Source organism: Nansenia antarctica (assembly GCF_963989245.1).
Source record: "Nansenia antarctica genome assembly, chromosome: 14".
Taxonomy (NCBI): Eukaryota; Metazoa; Chordata; class Actinopteri; order Argentiniformes; family Microstomatidae; genus Nansenia; species Nansenia antarctica.
This window is the reverse complement of record NC_137684.1, coordinates 8,032,874-8,060,373: the sequence shown is the minus strand read 5'-3', so window position 1 is coordinate 8,060,373 and position 27,500 is coordinate 8,032,874. Positions and strand designations below refer to the sequence as shown.

At 46.3% G+C, this 27,500-nt stretch overlaps 1 protein-coding gene across 1 annotated transcript in view; it reads left to right on the top strand.

The window, feature by feature from the left end:
* The window catches only part of brsk2a (BR serine/threonine kinase 2a), a gene marked incomplete at both ends in the record, with an annotated part of 423,734 nt that overhangs the window by 204,061 nt on the left and 192,173 nt on the right, over nucleotides 1-27,500 (top strand). Inside the window, 1 exon segment of the mRNA XM_080544550.1 lies at nucleotides 26,670-26,764. Coding sequence (XP_080400676.1) covers nucleotides 26,670-26,764 — 95 coding nt within the window.

The window sequence follows — 27,500 nt, the reverse complement described above, 5'->3', positions numbered from 1 at the left end:
AAAAGAATTGCTTAAAAGAAGGTTGCCTGTTTGACCATCGTTACACTGGTGCCGTGACACGTCGATCTCAAGATCAGCTGAACGCCGATCTCCGTGGATGCTGCGTGGATGCCAGGTCTTAGTGTGATAGATCAAGTGTGGTCAGAGTATTATAGTAAATGGTCATTCAGTCTGAGGTCTGTGATTACATCAGTTTAAAAAGTGCTTTGATTGTTTTGGTTTTTATGTCCTGCTGTAACTTTATATCTTTTTTTTTGAACATTATTGTTATTATTATTTTTTTCATTCAGTAATATTACACAACGCAAGTCTGTACCACTATGGCTCAGAGGCCAGGTTTTAATGATGAGATTTTTGCCAGTCCAGTGTTGCCTATGGGGAGGGGTGCATGGGGGGCATGTCAGAGCAGAGCAGACAGTGCTGTCATCGGTGGGTTGAATAGTAGGGAGGTGGGGTGTTCCCAGTTGTTTACTGACAGTGGTAGAGGCACAGGGTCAGGTCAGGAGGACCCAGGTTGTGCTGCTGTCGGACAGTTTACAGGGGAGGCTCCTCCCACATCCACACCCAGTGTTAATGACACTGAAGCTCTTCATCACCTTTCAGACATGATGGGTCAGCTAGGTGCTCAGATTGGCGAGTCCATTGTAACCAAGTTAATTTCAGCTGGTGTAGTTCACTCAAGTAGTATGAGCAGTGCACACCTCAACTGCACATCGCCTCCAGATCCTGTAACGGATCCTAATGTTGTTAGACAGGAGGTTCCGCGCGTTACTGTGAATGTAAAATCAGACAGGGAACCACCAATGTTCCGAGGTGATAGTTCTGATAAGTGTTCAGTCCAGGACTGGATTGACATGTCTAAAGCTTATCTGAGAAAGCAGAAATGTCCAATACATGAACAGGCTGAGGAGATACTGGCAAGGCTGATGGGTAAGGCAAAGGATGTCGTGAGGGTTGGTTTGCGTAGCGATCAGACACTTGATGTGAAGCAGAACCCTGATCTCATCTATGATATCCTTCTCAAGTACTTCAGTGATGTGTCATCATGCCTCCCGTTGTCAGATTTCTATGCCACTCTACCCAGACCCAATGAGAACCCTGTAGACTACTGGTTGAGGATCAACAAAGCAGCTGATGTAGCTGGTGAGGGCCTTCGCAGACAAGGTAGGAGGATGGAGAACGTGGGTGAAGAGGTAGCACGGATGTTTGTCAGGCATTGCCCGGACTCTGGACTATCCCGTATTCTGGAATGCAAGGCTATTGAGGAGTGGAGCTCACGAGACATACAGTTGAAGATTGATAATTATCAGAGAGAGCTGAGAGCCTCTGGCAGGACCGGTAGTTCTGTGCCATTGAAGAGCCATGCCACCGCCCTCCACACTGTGCAGTCTCATCCAGAGCCTTCGATTCAGTCTGTGTCTGAGCAGTGTTCCACCCAGTACCCCCCTGCTCCTGCCCATAGTCCAGTGTACCACACACAGTGTCCGCCTTCTACCCTCATTCCTTCCCAGGACCATGCTTTAGGCCAGCTTCCATGCCCCTCCTCCGCGACTGCTGTGGCCCAGAACACTCAGCAATCTGAAGACAGGATTCTTGCTCGCATTATGGAGAGGCTGGAGCAGATGATGGGGAAAGTGCAGCAGCGTGACAGTGCTCCTCGTGGCGGAAGATACCAGGGTGGCGCCCGTGAGAAGGCCTGCCGAGTCTGTGATGACAGTAGACACACTACCATCTCACACTGCATGTCAGAGAAGCTGTGCTTTGTCTGTTTAGCCCCAGGTCACACAAAAGTTGAGTGTCCCACCAGGTCGTCCCGAGCACCTCAGCCTCAGGGAAACTAGGTGGCCTGTATTCAGAGGGAGAAAGTATAGGTCGCCAAGTAAACTCCCATTGTGAGGACGAATCTAGTGCTGAGACAGTGTATATAGCTCTCAAAAGCTCAAGTGATAACTCTGAAGATATTGTTTATCAGAATACGCATACAATTAGTGGTAGTGACAGCCTTTTCTACACACCTGTGACAGTTGGTAATACAGTGACTCTAAATGCTATGCTAGACAGTGGGTCTATGGCTTGTACAATGAGTAAGACGGCAGAGGGAAAGCTTAGAGAGGTTGGAGTTGCTACAGAGCATAACCAGTTCAGTTCAAATGTGGTGCTTGTTGGCTGTGGTGGTCGCCGTGTCAAGCCTGAGTCAGCTTTCAACGTGGAAATGGAGGTGTATGGCTGTAGGATTATGGTTCCCACTCTGGTAGTTGAAGGCCAGCATGATGAGTTGATACTAGGCACCAATGTTATTAAATATATCCTCCGGCAGTATAAGCAATGTGATGGCTACTGGAAGGCTGTGTCTACGCCCTGTCCTGCTGGCGATCCAGAATCTGAACAGTTTCTCTCGATGCTCGCTGGTCTGAACCGTTGGCGAGGTGACGTCATACCTGACAAGATAGGCACAGTCAGGTGCAACTCAGCCGTGTGTCTTGAGCCTGGTCGGGAGTACCTGATGTGGGGCAAGCTACCCAAGTCCACTATTGTGTCTCCTGGTAGCGCTGTGATGACAGAGCCCACATCGTGTCGCTCAGCTCCAAGAGGGGTTCTGGTGGCCAGAGTTGTTACTCCTTTGTGGGGAGACGGATGGGTTCCATTGAAGCTGATCAACTCGTCCGACAGGCCCGTCTTGGTAAGACGCAATGCTAAATTGGCCGACGTCTTCTCCTGCATTGCGCTCGAGGACATGGATGAGACCGGACCTGCTGAGGTCCCACTACTCAGTTGCTGTCAAGTAACCCCGTCCAGTGAAAATGCGGCCCGCACTGTTGATGAGGAACTGAAGTACATGGGATTGAGTGGGCTCGACATACACTCCTGTGACGTGTCTGAACAGTGTAGAAGCAAGATGGCTGACCTGGTTGTGCGCTACAAGGACATCTTCTCACGCCATCACCTGGATTGTGGAGAGGCAAAGGGCTTCATACATCGCATTCACCTCTCAGATCACAGGCCATTCCGGCTCCCATTCAGACGAGTGCCCCCCAGTCAGTATCAGAAGTTGCGCCAAGTACTGAGTGAGATGGAGGAGAAAGATATAATCAGGAAGTCAACCAGTGAATATGCATCTCCGTTGGTTCTTGTATGGAAAAAGAACGGAGATCTCCGTATCTGTACAGACTTTCGCTGGCTGAACAAGAGGACCCTGAAGGATGCTCACCCTCTCCCTCACCAGGCCGACTGCTTAGCTGCACTTGGAGGTAACTCCTTGTTTAGTACTATGGATCTAACCTCAGGGTTTTATAACATGCCACTACACGAGGATGACAGAAAGTACTCTGCCTTTACAACACCTATGGGCTTGTATGAGTATAATCGCCTCCCGCAGGGCCTCTGTAATAGTCCTGGGAGCTTCATGCGTATGATGACTAGCATTTTCGGAGACCAGAACTATCTGAGCTTACTGGTTTATCTGGATGATTTATTGGTGTATGCCCCTGATGAGAGGACAGCTCTGGAACGCTTGGAGATGGTGTTCAGTAGACTGCGTGGTCATAACCTGAAATTGGCCCCCAAGAAGTGTTTTTTTCTCCGGAAATCCGTCAAATTCCTCGGCCACATAATTAATGACAACGGTGTGTTGACTGATCCCAGCAAAGTTGAGAGCATCGCAAAGATGACAAGTGCTGACCTGATGGAAGCGGACGGTGTAACCCCCTCACAGAAACGAATCAGATCTTTCTTGGGGATGATCAATTATTACCAGCACTTTGTGCCTAGCTTCTCCGCTATTGCAAAGCCTCTCTTCTCTCTGTTGACGGGTCAGAAGAGAAAAGGGAAGGAGAAACAGTCCAAACAAAGGTCACAAAGCAGGAAGTTGAAGGTTACTGACTGGACCCCCGAAACGGAGCAGGCTTTCCAGAAGTTGAAAACGGCGCTGGTTGAGACGGCTGTCCTGGCTCACCCTGACTTCAGCCGTCCCTTCATGCTGTCAACGGACGCGTCCCTTGATGGCATCGGTGCTGTCCTGTCGCAGATCCAAGAGGGTGAAGACCGAGCGAGGCCAATCGCATTCGCCAGCAAGTCCCTCTCTCAGTCTCAGAGAAACTACCCAGCCCATCGGTTGGAATTCCTAGCCTTGAAGTGGAGTGTCTGTGACAAGTTCAGCCATTGGTTGAAGGGGCATGATTTCACTGTTTGGACGGACAATAATCCATTGACTCATATCATGACGAAGCCCAAGCTGGACTGCTGCGAGCAACGATGGGTGGCTAAGTTAGCGAGCTATAACTTCGACATCAAGTACGTGCCAGGCCCACAGAATGTTGTCGCTGATGCCTTGAGTCGTGTGCCTTTCGTCAAGCAGAGAGTCGGTCACAGATTACTTGAAGAGCCCTACAAGAATCTCCTCTCCGAAGTCCAGGATGTGTCGAGTGCTTCTGTACAGGACGCCTTCCGGTCGTCCAATGATAGTGGTGACACTCCACGCCAGGCAGAGAGTTACGCTCAAAGTGTCCCATCACCTCTGCATGTCCACGCTCAGTCTATGGAGATGGATGAAGTGTCTGTTGTTCTACAGTCATATGACGATCTGTGGGAGGTCGGAGCAAGAACGCGCGCTGTAGCAGTCTTGCACCATTTGCCTCAGTTAGTCCCAGGTGGTCAGGACTCACTTCCTGCTTACAGTGAGAAGGAACTCCGGGATGAACAGCTCAGAGACAGGACTCTCTCTCGAGTCTTGTACTATGTGGAGAGACATCGGAGACCCTCCAGGAGAGAGAGAGATAAGGAATCAGTCACAGTCATGAGGTACCTGAAGCACTGGGAGAAACTTGTTGTGAGCAATGGGATACTCTACAGAGTCTCGAGGGATCAAGTCGTGAAGTCAAAACGCCGCCAGTATGTGGTTCCTGAGTCTAAGAAAGTTGAAGTTCTGAGAGGTGTTCATGACCATGCCGGCCATCAAGGTCAGTTCAGGAGTCTTGGCTTGGCCAGACAGAGGTTCTTCTGGCTCAACCTCGACAGAGACGTAAGAGACTACGTCCGTAACTGCCAGCGGTGTATTGTCAGTAAGACTGTTGAACCTGCTGCGAGGGCGCCTTTGCAGAGTATCACATCAACCAGGCCACTTCAGCTGGTTTGCATTGATTTCTGGTCAGCGGAGGACTCAAGGAACAAGTCAGTTGATGTGTTAGTTGTTACTGACCATTTTACAAGAATGGCCCAGGCATTCCCCTGCAAAGATCAGTCAGCCAAACAGGTGGCGAGAGTTCTATGGGACAAGTTCTTCTGCGTCTTTGGGTTCCCAGAACGTATCCACAGCGACCAGGGAGCTAGCTTCGAGAGTCAACTAGTGAGTGAGCTGCTCAGAGTCTCCGGTGTCAGAAAGTCGCACACAACCCCGTATCACCCGATGGGTAACGGTAGTGTGGAACGTTTCAATAGAACTCTCGGTAACATGATCCGAGCGCTTGAACCAGAGGCAAAAATCAACTGGCCGAGGCGTTTGCAAACTCTGACGTTCATGTACAATAGCACAGCGCATGAGTCAACTGGCTATGCACCTTTCTATCTGATGTTTGGGCGTACTCCTCGTCTCCCTGTCGATATACTCTTCCGGACAGTCCTGAATGATCCAGCTGTGGTCAGCTACGACAAGTATGTGATGTCTCTCACGAAGGATCTGAGAGAAGCTATGGTCATAGCCCAGGAACATGTCATAAAAGAACAGCACCGTCACACAGAGCTCTACAACAGACGAGTGAAAGGGCCCACCATTGACGTCGGAGACCGTGTGCTGTTGGCGAACAAGAGAGAGAGAGGAAAGAGAAAGGTGGCTGACCGTTGGGAGTCTACTGTATATACTGTGGTGGATAGGAACTCTGAGACTCACACATATAGGATACAAGACACTGTCACTGGACGAGAGAAGGTAGTCCACCGTAATCTATTGTTGTTGGTGAACTTTCTGCCGGTGTATGATACGAGTGTGATCTCTGACCCAGTTTCATCCCTGTCTGCTGTTCATACATCAAATGAGCCAAGTGACATGTCCGTGTCGGAAGTGGAACAGGATTCCTTGCCTGGGGAAGTGAGTAGAGGAACCGCGTTCGAGTCGGAGAGAGTGGATTCCTGTCCTGGGAGTGAGGGAGGGGAGGTTGAAGACATGGAGTATGGGGGTACAGCTGTTCGGGAGAGGGATGTTCCCTTGACTGTTCCAGAGCCCAAGGATCCCAAAAGAAGAACCCTGGAGTGGGTCACCCAGTTACCATTCCCTGACCACTCACGGACAGAGGCTACTAACACTGTAGTGTCTTCAGTCTCGTTTGCCCCTCAGAGGGTTCCCGAGCAGATGGCTGAGGAGCAAATGGTAGATCAGTCCATTAACTCTGATTCTAGATTTGTGGTTAGCGCTGATGATTGTACTGATGTTTCTGGTAACACGAATCAGATAGATGATGCTAGTGACACACAGCGTACTGACACTCTAGCTTCTGTTACACAGTGTGAACATCCTAGTACAGTCACACAGGTCAAGTCCAAGTTTGGTCGCCTTATCAAACCAGTTGACAGATTGATTTATACTATGTCAGGACAAGACATTATCCAAGACACTAAGTCAAACATTCGAGCTGTTTGTAGGTCAGTGTTTCAGGCTTTCCACAGTTAGATAAGCCGAAGCTCAGTTCAGTGCATGTATACACTGTGCACACTGACATCCTATGACATATAGGTTTGTTCGTTATTCTGATTGTTTCATAAGAGGTTGTGGCCTCTTGAAGGCTAGTAATACACAGTGAAAAAAAAAAAGGGTCTTGTGGGGTGTAGAACGCATCCTACCGCCAGTAGTTGGTTGGAGAGATAGGTTACCTCTCTTTCCACTTCATCCTTATAGGATACTTTTCAAGTTGGCTGTCCTGTCCTTTGGCGGCCCTATGTAATAGTGTAAAAAGTAAAAAGTAGTGTTTAAATGTATAGTTGCTGCTCAAGGTTGGCGAAATTCAGGGGAGGTGGGTGTAACAGAGTTGGGAATGTATGTTTAGTTGTGGTGAATGTAGATGAGTTTCGCCGTGCTTGAGCAGCCCTGGTTGTTGTTGGAGCCCCCATTGGAGTTTGGGTGTACTGCAGGTCTGCGCGTTCTTTTGTCCTTCTCTTGTTGCCGTACTTACGGTGGTACTAGAACATGGCCGCCATCTTCATGGGTATGTGCGCTATGTAAAATGCTCCTCGTGTTTTGTTGTTTGTATGGAGAATCTTGTAATGTAGGGTGAAAATGTTGGTGTAGTACTGTGCTGTTTGTTTTTACATGTATTGTGATGATGTGAAACAGAACATTTATTGTATGTTATTTTGAACGCGCAGATTCACAAGAGTTGCAGAACAGAGAAGAATTGTGTTTTATATGTCTTCTCTGCAGGTATGTTGCTTCACATGTTGTTTGTAATTGTTATTTGTAATGTTTGAGGGAAATTTGTGTTCGTTCTGTAAACAAATTATCCTGACGTGAAATATACATAGACGGTGGGACTAGAACATGGCCGCCATCTTCATGGATTCACAAGAGTTGCAGAACAGAGAAGAATTGTGTTTTATATGTCTTCTCTGCAGGTCAATAAAAAGAATTGCTTAAAAGAAGGTTGCCTGTTTGACCATCGTTACACTTGCCTGGGTCATAGAGAGAGGGAGAAGGGATAGATGGATAGACAGACAGGCATGTATTGTCCTCAGGGAGTTGACCTGAGGTTTACCGTCCATGGTCCAGACAGAGCAGCATAGATAGATAGATAGATAGATAGATAGATAGATAGATAGATAGATAGATAGATAGATAGACAGACAGACCGCTAGGTAGACAGACAGACGGCGAGGTAGACAGACAGACAGACGGCTACGTAGACAGACAGACAGACAGACAGACAGACAGACAGACGGACGGACGGAGGGATATACAGGTAGATAGGTAGATAGGTAGATGCCTGACTGAGCCTGGGTCACCTCAGCTGTGTAAACCCCCTGACAGGTCTTGTGTTTCTTGTGTATCGTTTTACAAATTATGCAAAATCATTCCCTCTCCTGATGCTCCACCCGCTCACCACGACAGTTGAGGAACAAGATGGATGGCGTGGCGGCTAATCTAGTTAGCTTTCCCTCCGGGTCCGCGGGCAAACATTTTCTCTTTAATATATTTATCATTATTATTCCGTTTTTCCCTGGCACCCATTAACATGTCATTACCATCACAGGCCTAATGGGGCTCTTGTGTCTTGTCTCTTCTCCATTGCCTCCTAGATAGATAGAGAGATAGATAGATAGACAGAGAGATAGAGAAATAGATAGATAGAGAGATAGAGAAATAGATTGATAGATAGCTACTTTGTTGATCCCTGAGGGGAAATTAAGGTGTTACAGCAGCTCACATCACAAACAACAACAACAAATTAAAATAGACATAGACTAGTATAATAAAAATAAAATAGATATCTGAAACATTATATATACAGTAAGAACAGCCCAGTAAGATTTAACATTCCAGCCTGACTCTGATCATCCAGATCAAGCCAGCTGGAGGAGGAGTTGTACAGTCTTATTGCGGCAGGCAGAAAATATCTCCTCTAGCACTCCTTAGTGCAGTGTGGTTATAGTAGCCTGTTGCTAAAGGAGCTGGCCAGGAGTTTGGTCCTCATCCTCCTATTGGCCACCTCCTCCACAGTGTCCAGGGTGACATCGAGGACAGGAGCTTTCCCAATAAGCTTGTTCAGCCTGTTGGTGTCACCTTCCTTGATGCTGCCCCTCCCACACACACACACACACACACACACACACACACACACACACACACACACACACACACACACACACCTTCCTTGATGCTGGGGGATCTCAAAGTCTCACAGCCCTACTGGTCTCACAGCCCTACTGGTCTCACAGTTCTACTGGTCTCACAGCCCTACTGGTCTCACAGTTCTACTGGTCTCACAGTTCTACTGGTCTCACAGTTCTACTGATCTCACAGTTCTACTGATCTCACAGTTCTACTGGTCTCTGTCTCTGTTGCTGTAGAGATCTCGGCGTCCTTCACATTAGCATATAACAGGCCTCCACTCTTTCTCTCCGTCTCTCTCTCGTCCTTCACCTCATCTCTCTCTCTCTCTCTAGCTTTCTCTCATCTTTCACCTCATCCCTCTCTCTCTCTCTCCCTCCTTCTCTACCGTTCCTCTTTCACCTCATCTCTCTCTGTTCTCTTTAGTCTGATAACTCTCTCCCTCTCTCTCCTCCCTCGCCTCATCCCTCTCTCACCCATCTCTCTCTCTCCTTCTTTGCTTCTCTCTCTCTTCCTCTCTCGCTCTCTCTCTCCTCCTTCATCTCCCTCCTCTCTCCCTCTCTCTCTCTTCGCCTCAGTCACCACTGCTCCCACTCACCTCTCTTCATTATCGCTTCATTATCTGTGACCCAGCCCATTTAAATAATGTTCTTTCTCTCTCCCTCTGTCCAATAATGTTCTCCCACCATCCATCCATCCCTCCCTCCCTCCGCTCGCTTCTTTTTTTTGTATTTTGACTCTCTCTCTGTGTCTCTCTCTCTCTCCATCGCTATCTCTCTATGTCCCTCCCTCCCCCCTTCTCTCTCTTCTTGACGTCCCTATGGCGTCAGAACAGCCCTCCACTCTCCTCCTCCTCCCCCCTCCCCTCTACGCCTCCACAAAGCCCATTGACGCTCCTCTCTCCTCCCTCTGCTTTCATAAAGGAGTCAAACCATAGAGAAGCAGAGGAGAATCCAAGCTGCTGCTGCTGCCCACGTTCTGGTGTGTAGCAGTAACATGCTGCAGGCATCTCCATCTCCATCTCTCTCTCTCCCCCCCCCCTCTCTCTCTCTCTCTCTGTCTGTCTCTCTCCTCTCTCTCTCTCTCTCTCTCTCTCTCTCTCTCTCTCTCTCCCTCCTCTCTCTCTCTCTCTCTCTCTCTCTCTCTCTCTCTCTCTCTCTCTCTCTCTCTCTCTCTCTCTCTCAGACAGGCAACAGCACAACTACAGGGTTACATACATAAAAGCAGTTTAAAATAAAAACAAGGACAAATTACAGAGAACCATCATCATTCAAAGCATTTGCAGCATACCTGAAAGCCCTTTTTCCCAGTTCAGTACTCGAGGACTCGAGGGACAGTCAATAGGAATAGGTCCTGTGAGTGACGTCCATAGTTGCCCGCACTTTTTTGCAAGATGTAGTTCCTCAGATATGTTGCTGGGAGCCCAAGAATAGTCTTGTATATAAGGACTTCTTCTTTCGTGTAACGTCAGAGGTCCAACTCGGTGTCGCGTAGCCATGCCCGCATCTCTGGTTCTACGTCGAGGAGGTTGGCTTCTGAGGGTGGTCTATATAAGGGGCAGATGGTGATTATGTGGTCGGCGGTCTGCTCTGGGTCACCGCACTCGCATGCCGCATTGTCCGCCAGGCCCCACGCCTTCATTGATGTTTTAAAGCGACCGACACCAGTTCGTAGACGGTTCAGTGTGGTCCATTGCCGGCGTGGTAGGTCGTCTCCTCCAATGGCGCCATCTCCTGGGTCCCAGATGTAGAGGTGGATTCGGGAGGGCCCGGCTGACTCCCACTCCTGCTTCCAAGCTGCTGCCAACCATGCATCTCTGGAGATGTCCTCAGAGGTGGAGTTGAGCATGGCTTGTGCTGCCTTGTTGTAAGGGTGGCGGGTCTTGAGTCGGCTTGGAGGTGCTGGTGTTATGGTGGTGTTGTGCAGGATGTGCCAGTCATGCTTTTGTGCCTTCCTGGCCAGGGCGAGGGTGGCAGCCTCCCGTCGGAGGCCGGCCGGTGCTATTCCCGCGAGGACTGGCAAGAGGGACACAGGGGTAGGCTTCAAGCATCCAGTTATTATTCTGAGGGAGGTATTGATAGCCACGTCGACCTTTCTCGCATGAGGGCTTCTGCTCCAGACTGGGGCACAGTATTCCGCTGCAGAGAAGACCAGGGCTTGGGTGGATATTCTTAGCGTCTTAGCGGAGGCTCCCCAGGTTGTACCAGCAAGGCGGCGGATCAGCGCGGCCCTGGATGTCACTTTGGCCTTGACTTCTTCCAGGTGTTGCCTGAAGGATAATGTCCGATCCAGGCGCACTCCAAGGTACTTCGGGGCTTGCTGGACCTCCAGACATTTGTTGTCAACGCGCACCTCAAGTTCCCTCCTGGCTTCTCTGGTGCTAAGGTGGTATGCCGCTGCGACTGTCTTTCCGACACTGAGTTGTAGACGCCACCTTCGAAGGTATGCTACCAGTGTGCCTATGTCTACGTTAAGACCCTCTTCCATCGCCTTCCACGTTGGTCGGCTCAGCATGATGGCAAGATCGTCTGCGTAGCCATACTTTCTAGATGCTGTATCAGGTAGGTCGTGGATGTAAACGTTGAACAGCATCGGCGAGAGAACAGACCCCTGCGGTACCCCGTTCCTCAGTCTTCTGAGCCTACTGCACTGGCCACTGCTGGTCTGTAAGATGAAGCTGCGGTTGGAAAGTGTCTCCATGATGAACTTCACCATGTGGCGGTCCGGTATATAAGGACGTGCCAGTGGTTGAGCCTGCGGGCAGACCAGGCAGACCATCCAACCCGAGTATACAAAGTACAATGGTGAGTAACGGCTTTAAAGTTAGTAATGGATCTCAGTCTCCATGGTGAACAGTGTCCATTGAGTGTAGGCCATGCCAGGATGCATTCATGTATAACACATCACCATAGTCCAGCACAGACAGAAAGGTGATAGCAACGTCTCTTTTTGGCCTCGAACAAAAAACAAGCCTTATTCCTGAAGTAAAAAGCCAATTTCACCTTCAGTTTTTCTGTTAGTTGCTGAATGTGAGGCTTAAAAGCGAGAGAATCGTCTGTTGTGAATCCTAGGTACTTGTAACGCGAGACAGACTCAATCTTGAAGCCTTGAACAGTCGTGATGGAATGGAGGTTCAGAGGCTTGGATGTAGCGTTCGAAAACATCATAAGTTTGGTTTTGTCAACATTCAAAACAAGTTTTAGATCACACAGGGTTTGTTGTACAGTATTAAAAACAGGTTGTAGCTGACACAGAACTGATTATGGACGGTAGAAGTCTCCTTCTGACTCCCTGATCAGAAATCGTGCGAGGAGCTCCTGTGCGTGGCTGGTTGATGGTGGAGTGATGTTGCTTCCTCTTAGGGATAACGCCCCAATGGTGCTTACTGGAAGATTCACAAGTTGTGAAATACGTCTGTAGCCAATTCCATTTTCATGTTTTGCAACAATCTGGTTGCGACGGTCTTGAGACAGGTCTTTGCTTTTACCAATCATTAGATATTTGTTGTGTGGCACTTTGGTAACAAAAAAAAAAACGTTTATAGCCCATCAATATATTCTAACCCCGCTTAATTAGCACAGATTGGAGGTAGAGTTGCCTCTTAATTACTTATGGTTTTCAGCTGGTTCCTTGACTTTCCTTACTGTGGTGTACTGCTTTTTCTTAATGTGTTCAATATTTTGTTCCTGTTTCATTCCACTTTATTACACATAACTTTATTTACATATGGACTTTAATATTTAGATTTTTTGTCTGGATTGTTTGAGTTAATGCCAACGTCTGGTGCAAATTTCGCTTGAATAGGCTCAGTGGAAATATATTTACTTGACAAAATATTTATGTGTTCAATACTTATTTCCCCCATTGTACATAAAAGCAAGGGCTTTAAAGTTAGTAATGAATCTCAGGGCTCCATGGTGAACAGTGTCCACTGAGTGTAGGCAATGCCAGGATGCATTCATATATAACACATCACCATAGTCCAGCACAGACAGAAAGGTGATAGCAACGTCTCTTTTTGGCATTGAACGTAAAATAATTTCAATATTCCTGAAGTAAAAAGCCAATTTCACTTTCAGTTTTTCTATTAGTTGCTGAATGTGAGGCTTAAAAGAGAGAGAATCGTCTGTTGTGAATCCTAGGTACTTGTAACGCGAGACAGACTCAATCTTGAAGCCTTGAACAGTCGTGATGGAATGGAGGTTCAGAGGCTTGGCTGTAGCGTTCGAAAACATCATAAGTTTGGTTTTGTCAACATTCAAAACAAGTTTTAGATCACACAGGGTTTGTTGTACAGTATTAAAAACAAGCTGTAGCTGACGTGATTATGGACAGATGAAACAATCATTATCTCTGGGCCCTTTGTGTGTGTGTGTGTGTGTGTGTGTGTGTGTGTGTGTGTGTGTGTGTGTGTGTGTGTGTGCATGTGTGCATGTGTGTGAGTTTCTCTTTTTTTAGTATTTTGACTCATTCCCTTTCTCTCTCTCTCCATTGCTCTCTCTATGTCCCTCCCTCCCTCCTTCTCTCTCTTCTTGACGTCCCTATGGCGTCAGAACAGCCCTCCACTCTCCTCCTCCTCCCCCCCTCCCCTCTACGCCTCCACAAAGCCCATTGACGCTCCTCTCTCCTCCCTCTGCTTTCATAAAGGAGTCAAACCATAGAGAAGCAGAGGAGAACCCAAGCTGCTGCTGCTGCCCACGTTCTGGTGTGTAGCAGTAACATGCTGCAGGCATCTCCATCTCCATCTCTCTCTCTCTCTCCCTCTCTCTCTCTCTCTCTCTCTCTCTCTCTCTCCCTCTCTCTCACTCTCTCTCTCTCTCTCTCATATCTCCCTGTTACTCTATCACACCCCTCTGTCAACGCATAGCTTGCCACTCTGCTGTACACGTGTCGGTCTCGAGTAATTATGGACAGATTAAACATTCATTATCTCTGGGTGCTTTGTGTGTGTGTGTGTGTGTGTACGTGTGAATGAGTGCGCACGTGTGCGTGTGTGTGAGTTTCTATACTCTACAACATATGCTCCACTCTTCAGATATCGGCACTGTGGAGAGAAATGAGAAGATTCTAGAAGATGGCCAGAAGATATTCCACTGTGGCGTGTCTGTACAGGGTACATCTTCAGAAGCTGTTGGGGGAATCCAAAATAATATACACCCCAACAATCATCACCCTCGCACCCCCCCCCTCATCAGAGACCCCCAGATCAGAGACCCCCCCAGGTCCACTGGGCCACGGCATCGAGTTTTAAGCCTAGGGGAAATCAACAGACAAGTGCTGATATGTTTGTTTGTGTGTGTACTGTGTGTGTGTGTGTGTGTGTGTGTACACTGTGTGTGTGTGTGTCTGTGTGAGTGTGTGAGTGTGTGAGTGTGTGTGTGTGTGTGTGTGTGTGTGTACTATGCGTGTACTATGTGTGTGTGTCCTGCGTGTGTGTGTGTGTGTGTGTGTGTGTACTGCATGTGTGTGTGTCCTGCGTGTGTGTGTGTGTGTGTACTGCATGTGTGTGTGTGTGTCCTGCATGTACAACATTCTGTATATCTACCGTATAAGTCGTAAGCGTGCTGTTCAGCTCAGAGCCGGAGACAGTAGGTAATGGATTTGCCTTGGTGTCATGGTTACAGGGAGACACTCACACACACACACACACACACACACACACACACACACACACACAGATTTCCGCTCTTGTTGTAATAACTGTAAACCCATTCAGGGATTCTCTCAGCTATTGTGTTAGCGTTTGTCTGCTTATCTACCTGATGACATTTACTTTGAAATGCTAAACTCATCTCAGTCATCTCTGTCTGGGGACATGGTGTGTGACGGGCGCCATGCGAGGAAATGGGAAAAGATTGATGTTTTAAACGTTGATGTGCATCTCTGTAACTCTATGTGTCTGTGTGTACTGTGTGTGTGTGTGTATACTATGTGTGTGTACTACGTGTGTGTGTGTACTACGTGTGTGTGTGTACTATGTGTGTGTCTGTGTGTGTATATGTGTGTGTGTGTACTATGTGTGTGTGTGTGTGTGTGTGTGCGTGTGTGTGAAATGGGAAACGTTTGGTGTGTTAAACGTTGATGTGTATCTGTGGAGGGAGTCAGCGTCTGCTGCACGCCTGTGTGTGTCTGGGAGTCTCTGATGACTGACTGACTGACTGACTGACACACTGCTGTTGTTGAGTTGCAGTAGTGTGTGTGTGTGTGTGTGTGTGTGTGTGTGTGTGTGTGTGTGTGTGTGTGTGTGTGTGTGTGTGTGTGTAGGTGTGTGTGTGTGTGTGTGTGTGTGATTTAGTGACTGAGTGTGATTTGTAAAAGGAGGCATTGTTTTTCCATTGCTGTAGTTGAGATTACATATATACAGTATATAATGTCAGTCGTCACCTTGTTAAAATAACAGCTTCATAGTCATATTTTAAAGTTTTGCGAAAAACAGAATAAACTGAATCAAATCTAGAATATATGATATTTAGGCAAAAACATAATTTTCCTCAAAAATGACTTAAGCCATTATTTTAACAAGGTGATGATACTGTATATACAGTGCCTGTCAAAAGTATTCATTTGGCATTTTTCATGTTTTGTTGCCTCACAACCTGGAATTAAAATGGATTGTTTGAAAGTTTGCATCATTTAATTTACAGAATATGCCTACAACTTTGAAGATGTGATTGTTTTTATTGTGAAGCAAACAACAACAAATAGGACAAAATAACAGAAATCGTCAATGTGCATAACTATTCACCCCCTTAAAGTCAGTACTTTGTATAGCCACCTTTTGCGGCAATCACAGCTGCAAGTCGCTTTTGATGAGTCTCTATGAGCTTGCCACATCTTTCCACTGGGATTTTTGCCCATTCCTCAAGGGAAAACTGCTCCAGCTCCTTCAAGTTTGATGGTTTACGTTTGTTTTTTGTTTTTTTTTCAGATTTTATCCCTTTTTCACCCAAATTAGTATCCAATTGCACCCAACCTAGTATCCAATTATCCCCTGCCTATTGCGTAGGATCCGCCGCACGACCCCGTGGCCGGCAGCCCAGAGGAGAAAGCCAGGCAGACTAGCTGTCTGGCTCCTCGAGCCCGACACCGTTATTCCGGCACCCTGGGGGCGGTGTTGCACGACGGATCCTTGTCCGGAAATAGTCCTATACCCCCTTTGGGAGCGGCCGCTCAATGGCCATATCCGGGTCTGGCGAGACCGGGATTCGATCCCAGTCCCCGGTGGGCCGCTTGCACCAGAGGCTGATGCTTAGACCGCTGCGCCACCGCGGGGCATGGTTTGCACTTTTGAACAGCAATCTTCAAGTCTGACCACAGATTCTCAATTGGATTGAGGTCTGGGCTTTGACTAGGCCATTCCAACACATGTATATGTTTCCCCTTGAACCACTCATGTGTTGCTTTAGCAGTATGCTTGGGGTCGTTGTCCTGCTGGAAGGTGAACCTCCGTCCTAGTCTCAAATCACTTACAGACTGGTACAGGTTTTGCTCAAGAATATCCCTGTATTTAGCACCATCCATCTTTCCCTCGACCCGGACCAGTTTCCCGTCCCTGTTGCTGAAAAACAGCACCACAGCATGATGCTACCACCACCATGTTTCACTGTGGGGATGGTGTTCTTGGGGTGATGGGATGTGTTGGGTGTGCGCCAGACATAGCGTTTTCCTTGATGGCCAAAAAGTTACATTTTAGTCTCATCTGACCAAAGCACCTTCCTCCATACATTTTGGGAGTCTCCGACATGCCTTTTTGCTAACTCAAAACGTGCCTTCTTATTTTTAGCTGAAAGTAATGTCTTTCTTCTGGCCACTCTTCCATAAAGCCCAGCTCTATGGAGTGTACGGCTAATTGTGGTCCTATGGACAGATACTCCAGTCTCTGCTGTGGAACTCTGCAGCTCCTCCAGGGTTACCTTTGGTCTCTCTGCTGCCTCTCTGATTAATGCCCTCCTTGCCCGGTCCGTGAGTTTTGGTGGGCGGCCCTCTCTTGGCAGGTTTGTTGTGGTGCCATGTTCTTTCCATTTGATTATGATGGATTTGATGGTGCTCCTGTGAATCATCAAAGATTTTGATTTTTTTGTATAACCCAACCCTGACTTGTACTTCTCAAAAACTTTGTCCCGGGCTTGTTTGGAGAGTTCCTTGGTCTTCATGGCAGTGTTTGGTTGGTGGTGCCTCTTGCTTAGGTGTTGCAGCCTCTGGGGCCTTTCAGAAAAGGTGTGTATATACTGACAGATCATGTGACATTGCTGGTTAGAGAAGCTATACAAATGGCCTTCCTTTGAGCTAGTTGAGTATCTGGAGCATCACATTTGTGGGTTCGATTCAGTGTTTCCTCCAGGATTTTTCACATTAGTGGCGGAGCGCTCATTCTTCGCGCGCAAAGCGCGTGCAATTTTTCTCCGCGTGCACACGCATAAAACGCGCACTGGCGCTCAAAACAAAGTCGTAAATTCACCAAAAACTAGAGGGTGGCAACAATTATAATTTCTTAAATAGCGGTTAAGTCATTAAAGCCGAGCAGGTGATTTTATATAGAAGGTGATCAAATACCAATATATCCTACAGCTGCAGCGGAACATGCGGAACGCGCATGACACACACACACACAGAAAGATCAATACGAAGTAGGCCTACATGAGAGTACACGCACAAAACCGGCTAACGTTACTCATTAACTGTTTACACAAGTAAAATCACAGTGTGACAGTCAGATGGAGCATTCGGTAAACAACAACAGCAAGGTAATGGGGTTGTTACGGTCTCCTCCCTCCACTGCTGTCTTGTTCTGATTGTGTTGCAGGATGGCAGTGGTGGGATGAGACCTGATTGGCTGATGTAGCACACCTGTGCCTATTTAGGTTGTGCATTGGGGATCAGTCCCTCTCTCTCTTGCTATGTCCACACCAATACGTTTTTTTGATAAACGTTTTTTTGTATATAAAAATATCACCTTCCAGACGAGCACGTTTATAAAATATCTGCATCCAGATGCATACGTATGAACGCAATATAAACGCTGTCATTGAGCATTCCACACCAGTAGTCGGCGATATAATTTTAACCCCATAGCTCCGCTGGCCAATCAGACGCCAGGAAAAGCTAAAGCGGTTCTTCCGCGTTACATCCGCAAAATACAAAATTCCAATCGTAAACAACATGCCGCCTCGGGGAGCAAAGGAGTCGTTCATTTGGACAGACAGTGAAGTAGAAGTATTGTTGAGTTTAACTATTGAGTACAAAGTACAAAAAACATATGCAACCATTGACTGGGAGTCTTGCCATTTTCGCAGTGTTTGAAACTTTTTGTTGGACAGCTCCTATGTTTGTAAATCCGTCAAGATGATATTTTATTTATTTTCTTACAATATTTTGTATGCACTGCAACATTACCCAGTGAAAAAACAAAATAAACATTCTTTATTGTACCTTTGAATTGTATGTCATAATTATTATGTCGCAAATAATAAACAAAAATGTCTTCACTTACAGAAATAAGAGTGTGTAATAATCTACTGTGGCTCTCTACATTGTCTTTCTCTTATGCACCTCTCCTAGTAAGTAATGGCAAAAGCCCCAAAAAAGAATAGCAATGAACAATTTACATAAACACAGAACAGGACTTCTGTATAATATCTTCACTTACAGAAAAGACTAATCTAATGTTCTCTTAAGTGTCTTTCTCCTATGCAACTGTCCTAGTAAGTGTCATAGTGTTGTAGTGTAGTACTGGTGTAATGTAGTGTTGTAATGTAGCATTGCAGTGTAATGTTGTGTAGTGTTGTATTGTATTGTAATGTAGTGAAGTGATGTACTGATTGACAGTGCATCTGTCTAGTGTAGGTCTGGCACTATGTGCAGTAGGAGGTTCTAATGTGAAGTCAGGAGTGAGGTGTGTGTGTGCTGGGAGGTCATGGTGTGTGTAGCTCCCCCGGTTAAGAATTACGAGCACAAGGTGTCCTTTGCATACAGGCATTTATTTATTTATTTCTGAAATGATTATTTAATCAAATTATGAATTAACTGATGGCAGTCACAGACAGCCATGCTGGTCCAGGGCCTGGAGAATGTCTTGGGTCTTCTGTGCTCTAAATCCTTCACATCCTGTATCCCTGGAGGGTCACACACACACACAGGACAAAGGGGACAATAAGGGAAATTAGATTTGGTTATGTTATTAGCTATGTATATCTGTGTGTGTGCGTGTGTGCCTGCGTGTGTGTGCCTGCATGTGTGTGCCTGCGTGTGTGTGTGCGTGACACAGTTAGTCAGGTCAGTTGTTGTGATGCTGTGACATACCTGGTCTTGCAGATAAGCTGTCCCTTTATGGATCAAGGTATTTAGTGAGGACCCTCCTGACCCTCTTCCGCTCTTCAACGACCAAACAGTAAATGATGCTGCACATAAGCACCCAAAATGCACCCTGTAGCTCCTAAGTGACAAATAATATTTATCAGATGTTAATAGAAAAAAAAATCTTCCCCAAAAATATCAGTCTGTTTTTCAGTCAGTCCTTAAGGGTCAAGGTACTCCGTGAGCACTCTCCTCACTCTCTTTCCCTCCCCTTCATTACAGTCAGTGAGATATCTATTGCACTGTGTAGGAGGCTGTGAGTCCCTTTCACCTTGTATTGTTCCCAACACAGAGTGATCATCCACAGCCTCCTTACTGGCCTCACAAAAATTGTGGAGGACAAAGCAGGAGTAAATGACATAGGGCAGGTCATCCATGTTTATGTCCATAGGCCTTCTAAGTGCAGCAAATCTGGCCTTGAGGCGACCAAAAGCACACTCAATGACCATACGTGCCCTACACAAACATAGCCCAAAGTACTGCTCCTGAGGTGTGGAGCCACCGTTTGAATATTCCTTCATCAGGTAAGGCAGCAGCGGGTAGGCAGGGTCACCAAGAAGAAGGATTGGTATGGCCTCCTCGTCATCCACAATCTGTTTTTTCAGAGCAGGGATCTTGCCCGTCTTCAAGAACATGTTTAGCTTTGAATTAGCAAAGACCCGTGCATCATGCACACTCCCAGGCCACATTATCACAACATCCAAGAATCTGTACTTGTAATCACAGACAGCCTGTACATTAAGGGAATATTTGCCTTTCCTGTTGATGTAGTCCATGGAGTTGCTAGATGGCTGCTTGATTTCGATGTGGGTGCCGTCGACTGCTCCAAAACATTGTGGCATGCCATGAGCACGATGGAAGGCCACAACTAGATCCTCAGCCGCAGGCTCCGTAAAAGGCAGCTTGATGTATTTTGGACCCAGGTGGGTGGCGATCGCTGTGCATGTCTGCCTAACAATGACGGACACAGACTGTTGCGACACGCCAAAGGCGTTAGCAGTCTTCCGTAGCCTTCCCTCGTCGCTCAGGTAATAAAGTGTTACCGCAACTCTTTTCAGTGGATCAATTGGTGCCCTCATGTTTGTTGTTTGCCCTTCGATATATGGGCGCAGTTCTTCGCTCAGCGCGATGACAGAGGCTCTGGACATGCGAAAGTTCTCCTTCCATTCATCATCCACGACAACGCCATTCACAAAGTTATCCCACCAACTGCTGGTTCTGCCCGGTCTCACCCAAAACTTTCGCCTGGTTGCCCTTCTGGTTGTCCTCCGCGGTGTATTGAAGAACATATTGTAGATGTTCTCCATGTCCATTTGTTGCTGTCGGTGGTAGTAGAGGAGCAACAGTACATTTTGCTGTAAAAGCCCAATCAAGCTCAATAGCTTCTGCAGCACGAACGCAACAACCCTGTAAAGCTTCGTGCACACCAGGTCATTGCGTTGCACCGGAAGTCATTCATCTCAATGGGGCAGTTGCGTTGATCCGTTGCGTTGCTCTGCATTGCGTTTCTTGTCCGTCAGGGTGCGGTAATCAGTCAAAATATTTCAGCTTTTGCGTTGCGTTGGATCCGTCAAAACAACAGGAAGTAACCGGAAGTAGTTTCTTGACCAGAGCTTTTGCCACAGATGTAAAATCCGCCATTGGCGAAAATCTTTAATTTGGCTCTACAAGTGTTAATATGTCATTTTATGAAGTTTTTATATGTTTTCAGGCGAGAAAGTAACCATATATATTCACAAAATGTGTCCAGTTTATCAAAATAACCCGTTTATATATCTGATGTTAACATACTGACTGTGTCCGCGAATGCTATGCTATTGTTGTGCTAGGTGCATTGACTGACTGTCCGCGAATGCTATGCTATTGTTATGCTATCTGAATGGTGTACTAGTTTTCACTGAATAAATCGCGATTTCTTTCAAAGAAGGTAGCAGGTGTTTATGTCCATGTCAAGGAGAAGGTACGACTTGTATGACAGTAGTGTGATTAGGACATAAGTTGAGGATATTAGTCTACCTCTGATGCTAACTTGTATGGCATAGTGTTTGTGATGCTAACGGCGCCATCTTTGCTATCTCCTCCGGACATATATTACCGCTGTGTTGTTGCGTTTGCATCGCATGCGACATGCGTCAAGCCCATCCCACCAGGTTGCGTCAGAACGGTGGGTCACGGTTCGCGGTGTGCACGAAGCTTAAGGCGCCATTGTTGTTGTTGTTGTTGGCTGGGTTAGCGCATGCGGGTTACAGAAAACAGCTGCACTGCGCATCATCTAGATTCTACGCGCATGATGACGTGACGAATACAAAAAACTTGTCTATCTCGTCCAGACGTCAAAAATTATACAGCGTTTTTTAAGGATCTTCACTCTGGCAGGCGTTTTTAAACATCTTCGTTTTCAGAGGGCAAAAACTCGTTTGCGTCTGGACGAACCCCCCAAAACGAATAGAAAAATCCACGTTTGTCAAAAAAACGTAAAGGTGTGGACAGGGCCTCTCTCTCCATACAGGTTATCCTTTTTTTTTACTCTTTTGTTAGTGGCAACGTTTTGTTCCTTTGTTTACACCAGGGGTCTTCAACCTTTTTCAACCCAAGGACCCCTTGGATGAGAGACAAACAGAACAGGGACCCCCACATGTAATATATATATAAGACTATAATAACTTTTATATTTACTTCATTCACCTTTTATTTCACCATATTAACCTATTTATATACTGGGTTATTAGCCTATATGTGTTTATGATTGATAAAACGTTCATGCATAATTATGATTGGTTATTATTATTATTATTATTATTATTATTATTGTTTTTGTTGTTGTTGTTGTTGTTGTTGTTGTTGTTCTTGATGAGGCTTATATTTTCTATTATTATTATTATTTTTCAACAATGAAACTTTTAGCTTCAGGAAGCAAGGTATGCCTACCTCCTGGGTGGAGGACATTGTCAGGCAGAGCATCATGTCATCCTCAGGCTGCAGTCTGGAACTGTATTTGCTCTTCAGGTAGGTGAGGGAGGAGAATCCTCTTTCACAAAGATAAGTTGTTGCAAAAGGCAAGAGGCTCACCATGGCCTTTGCTGTCAGTTGGGGGAAGTATTTCTGGCAATGGATCCAGAACTGGGTGAGAGACTGTGACTCGTACACATTCTTGTGTGTACTGTCTGTGGTTAGGTCGATCAGCTGATCTTCCTCAGCGGCTGTCAGGTTTGAGCCGTCGGATGCATTGTCTTTGAATGATAACCGTATCCATGTCTTGTGCTTCCTCCAAGACTCAGTCTCAGAAAAGTACTTCTCAAATTGACTTTCGAGTGCCTCCAAGTGATCAACAATTGCGCATTTCACATCAGGCGAGGGTGCATTGAAATGCGCAGCCAGCTCCGCGCGGTTTTGGCCAACCAGAATCTCGAGGATAGCTGTGCGTAATTCAAAGACGCACGCCAATACTGATCCACGGGAAAGCCATCTGACCTCGGAATGGTAAAGGAGCGCGTTGTGTTCCTCTCCTATAGCGGTGCATAGAGAAGCAAAGAGGCGGGTTTGTTATTATCAAACTAGTAACTAAATTAGTAACGTTATGCTAGTTATTAATTAACGTTAATTTCGCAATGAAGACCGAACTGCAGCGTTTTAGCCAACACCTAGCTTGCTAGACAGGTGTGTTTTTTTTCCAGCTGACGTTATGTTAGACTCTAGAATCATGGGCATCATTTATTTTGTCAATTGTTTTTGTCAAAAGTAGCTTATTATTGCCTATTAATGCTTGTACCTTACTCAATATCATTTTGGTTATATTTTTTAATTCTCACTGATTATTTTGGTGAAAGTTGTCAATTATTATGACAGAAATTGGCGGACCCCCTGCAGTACCTCTGCGGACCCCCTAGGGGTCGCGGACCCCCGGTTGAAGACCACTGGTTTACACCTTACAACATGCCGGGTTAGTGACAAGTTAAAGAAAACCAACTCTTACCTTTGAGGACACCAACATGAGCCCTGCTTACCCATACCTCCGCCGTTCTGTTCGTGGGGATTTTAGAGGCAATAGATTATTTTTGCCCCACGCATATTGCTATGAATGGTTCGAAGCTAGGTGCTTGCACGTTAGGTGCGAGAATGCTCGGTTAACCCATTAGCGGGAACATTCTTTGTTTCACAAAATAGGCTGATTTAATTGACCATGAACATCAGAGACATACATTACGAATGTTCATTTAAAATACTCTATACTGAGCACTGGTATAAGAACATGAACCAGAGAACAGCAGTAAATGCAATAACCCACAGTCGTCGCTGATGATGTTGCATCTTCGATTAGGTTACGTTTACGGGATTAAAGGGACCGGCGACGGGCGAAGAGAGAAATCCAAATGTCCCGCTAAATTCGGACCAATCACAAAACTGTTTTGAAAGCGCGTCGCCTCGCGCCGCGCGCCTGTTGAGAGCGATTCAGTCTCGATTGCAGTGCGAACACAAACGACGAGGTTAATTGCAACATTGTAACATATTGTAACTAACTACGCCCTAAATCGTAACGAAATGTTGGTCTGGAAGCGGCCTAAATCTAGCTTCAATCTGCTTTTTTTCTGTTCTCCGGTCATAATAACTCGCTGCCTTTCTGGGCAGCCTGAATCAAAGTGGACTGTCTGAATCAATTAGTGGCGGAGGAAATTAATTTGTGGCGGCTCGCCACGAATAAATGCATATAGAGGAAACACTGCGATTATACTCTCAAAATGGCCAGAAAAAGAGAACTTTCATATGAAACTCGACAGTCTATTCTTGTTCTTAGAAATGAAGCCTATTCCATGTGAGAAATTGCCAAGAAACTGAACATTTCCTACAACGGTGTGTACTACTCCCTTCAAAGAACAGCACAAACAGGCTCTAACCAGAGTAGAAAGAGAAGTGGGAGGTCCCGGTGCACAACTGAGCAAGAATACATGTACATTAGAGTCTTTAGTTTGAGAAATAGACGCCTCACAGGTCCTGAACTGGCAGCTTCATTAAATGGTACACGCAAAACGCCAGTGTCAACGTCTACAATGAAGAGGCGACTCCGGGATGCTGGCCTTCTAGGCAGAGTGGCAAAGAAAAAGCCATATCTGAGACTGGCCAATAAAAGGAAAAGATTAATATGGGCAAAAGAACACAGACATTGGACAGAGGAAGATTGGAAAAAAGTCGTTTTGGACAGACCAATCGAAGTTTGAGGTGTTTGGATCACACAGAAGAACATTTGTGAGACGCAAAACAAGTGAAAAGATGCTGGAAGAGTGCCTGACGCCATCTGTCAAGCATGGTGGAGGTAACGTGATGGTCTGGGGCTGCTTTGGTGCTGGTAACGTGGGAGATTTGTACAAGGTAAAAGGGATTTTGATAAGGCTGTCACTCAATTTTGCAACGCCATGCCATACCCTGTGGACAGCGCTTGATTGGAGCCAATTTCCTCCTACAACAGGACAATGACCCAAAGCACACCTCCAAATTATGCAAGAACTATTTAGGGAAGAAGCCGGCAGCTAGTATTCTGTCTGTAATGGAGTGGCCAGCGGAGTCACCAGATCTCAACCCCATTGAGCTGTTGTGGGAGCAGCTTGACCATATGGTACGCAAGAAGTGCCCATCAAGCCAATCCAACTTGTGGGAGGTGCTTCAGGAAGCATGGGGTGACATTTCTTCAGATTACCTCAACAAATTAACAGCTAGAATGCCAAAGGTCTGCAATGCTGTAATTTGCTGCAAAGGGAGCATTCTTTGACGAAAGCAAAGTTTGAACAAAATTATTATTTCAAATAAAAATCATTATTTCTAACCGTGTCAATGTCTAGACTATATTTTCTATTCATTTTGCAACTCATTTGATAAATAAAAGTGTGAGTTTTCATGGAAAACATGAAATTGTCAGGGTGACCCCAAACTTTTGAACGGTAGTGTATATTTCTCATTTCATTTCAAAACTAAGACTATTTTGTGCAGATTCATCAAATAAAATTCTGATTAAAAAAACATTTAAATTACAGGTTGTAATGTAACAAAATAGGTAAAAAGCCAAGGGGGTGAATACTTTTGCAAGGCACTGTATATATCCTCCCAGTCTGTGCTGTGTCTTCAGGGAGGTAGTCTGCATCTGTGCCACTGTCATAATATCACAATATATTCACTTACATATACCAAATTTACATTTTTGGCATTTAGCAGACGTCTTTATCCAAAGCGGCTTACAACAAATACATTTGACTAAGTAAGTGAATCATCTATCCATCAGTCATAGCAAGAAAAGGTCATCTATGCTCAGGCAAGAATTAAGAATTGTTTTTATTGTTTAGTTATTCCCTTTATTGCCTTTTGCAGACACTTTTAGCCCCAGCAAAAAACACTTACAGTGTACGATGATCATGTTACAGTGATTACATACACATCCTCACCGACAAATCCCTCCACGCCTGCTCCCCCCAGTACCTAACTGACCTCCTCCCCCAGCATACCATGGGCCTGCTATCCACCCCCTGCACCAACCTACGGAGCTTTGGGGACAGAGCCTTCAGCGTGGCAGCTCCCACCCTCTGGAACTCTCTCCCCATAGCGATCCGCAACGCCCCCACCCTGGACTCCTTCAAACTAGCCCTCAAATCACATCTGTTCTCCAAGGCCTTTGGCCCCTAGTCATTGTTTCAGTTTTTGCTTTGTTGTTTTCTGTTTTGTCTGTCCGTTTCATTCCCTTGTAAAGCGTCCTTGGGTTTTTGAAAGGCGCTATATAAATTAAAGCTATTATTATTATTATTATTATTATTATTATTATTATTATTATTATTATGTATAGACGGTCCATGTGGGAATTGAACCCACAACCTTAGTGTTGCTATATAATCGTAGAGTAAAATCCTTTATATGATCATAGACTAAAAAAGCATCCTCAATGGTTATTGTGCATACGTGCAAGTGCGTGTGTGTGCGTGCCTGCGTGTGTGTGTGTGTGTGTGTGCGCCCGTGCAAGTGCATGTGTGTGCATGCCTGTGTATGAGCGCGCGCCTTTGTGCGTGCGTGCGTGCAAGTGCGCGTGTGTCTGTGTGTGTGTGTGTAAAATTATCCATGGGTGGTGTGATTTAGTCCAAGACTAGGCTTAATCTACGTTCAGGGCGCTGCTACTATATGGATCAATAACATGTATATCTCCTCCTGGGGAGAATTTGCTGGGTCCCTCTGGGAACAGTTACTTTGCAGGATGGTGAAGGTGTTAAAAGGCTCTACACAGATGTGTACATGCAGTATACTGTATGTGTAATCAATATACTAGTCATCACCCTTAGTGTGCAGTAACCCTCTCTAAACGCCTTTCTGCAGTAGCTGTGTGTGTGTGTGTGTGTGTGTGTGTGTGTGTGTGTGTGTGTGTGTGTGTGTGTGTTGTTATAATGTTTCTCCTGTGTTGGTGTGTGTGTGTGTGTGTGTGTTCTAATGTTTCTCCTGTGTGTGTGTGTGTGTGTGTGTGTGTGTGTGTGTGTTTCAGGTCTGGTCAAGCTGGGGATCCACTGTGTCACGTGCCAGAAAGTTGCAATAAAGATCGTCAACCGGGAGAAGCTGAGTGAGTCAGTACTAATGAAGGTAGGTCAACATCACTACTACTACTAGTACTACTAGTAGTACTGCTACTACTACTACTACTACTACTACTACTACTACTACTACTACTACTACTACTACTACTACTACTACTACTACTACTACTACTACTACTACTACTACTACTACTGTGGGAGCCCACCTGCACCCTCTGGGGGCGGTCAGACAGGAAGTCCTTGATCCATGCACATATACTGTAGAGTGTGATAGTCCCAGGTCTAGTAGTTTGGTCACTAGCCTGTCTGGAAGGATGGTGTTGAAGGCAGAGCTGAAGTCCACAAAGAGCAGTCTCGCGTAGCTGTTTCCCCTCTCCAGGTGGGATAGAGTGGAGTGGAGAGTCGTCGCGATGGCGTCCTCTGTGGACCTGTGGGCTCTCTAGGCGAACTGGTATGGATCCAGGTTGGGCGGGAGGCGTGTGACTATGTGGGCCCGGACTAGTTTCTCGAAGCACTTCATGATGATTGGTGTGAGTGCCACCGGGCGGTAGTCGTTTAGGCAGCTCACCGTGCTTTTCTTCGGGACTGGGATGATAGTTGAGGTTTTCAGGCAGGGTGGGATGGTGGCCTGGGACAGGGACTGGTTGAAGATGTTGGTGAAAACCCCGGCCAGCTGGTCGGCGCAGTCCCTCAGCACCCGTCCCAGGACGCCATCCGGCCCTGAGGCTTTCCTGGGGTCCACCGCCTTCAGCACGCGTCTCACTTCATGCTCTGTGAGGGTG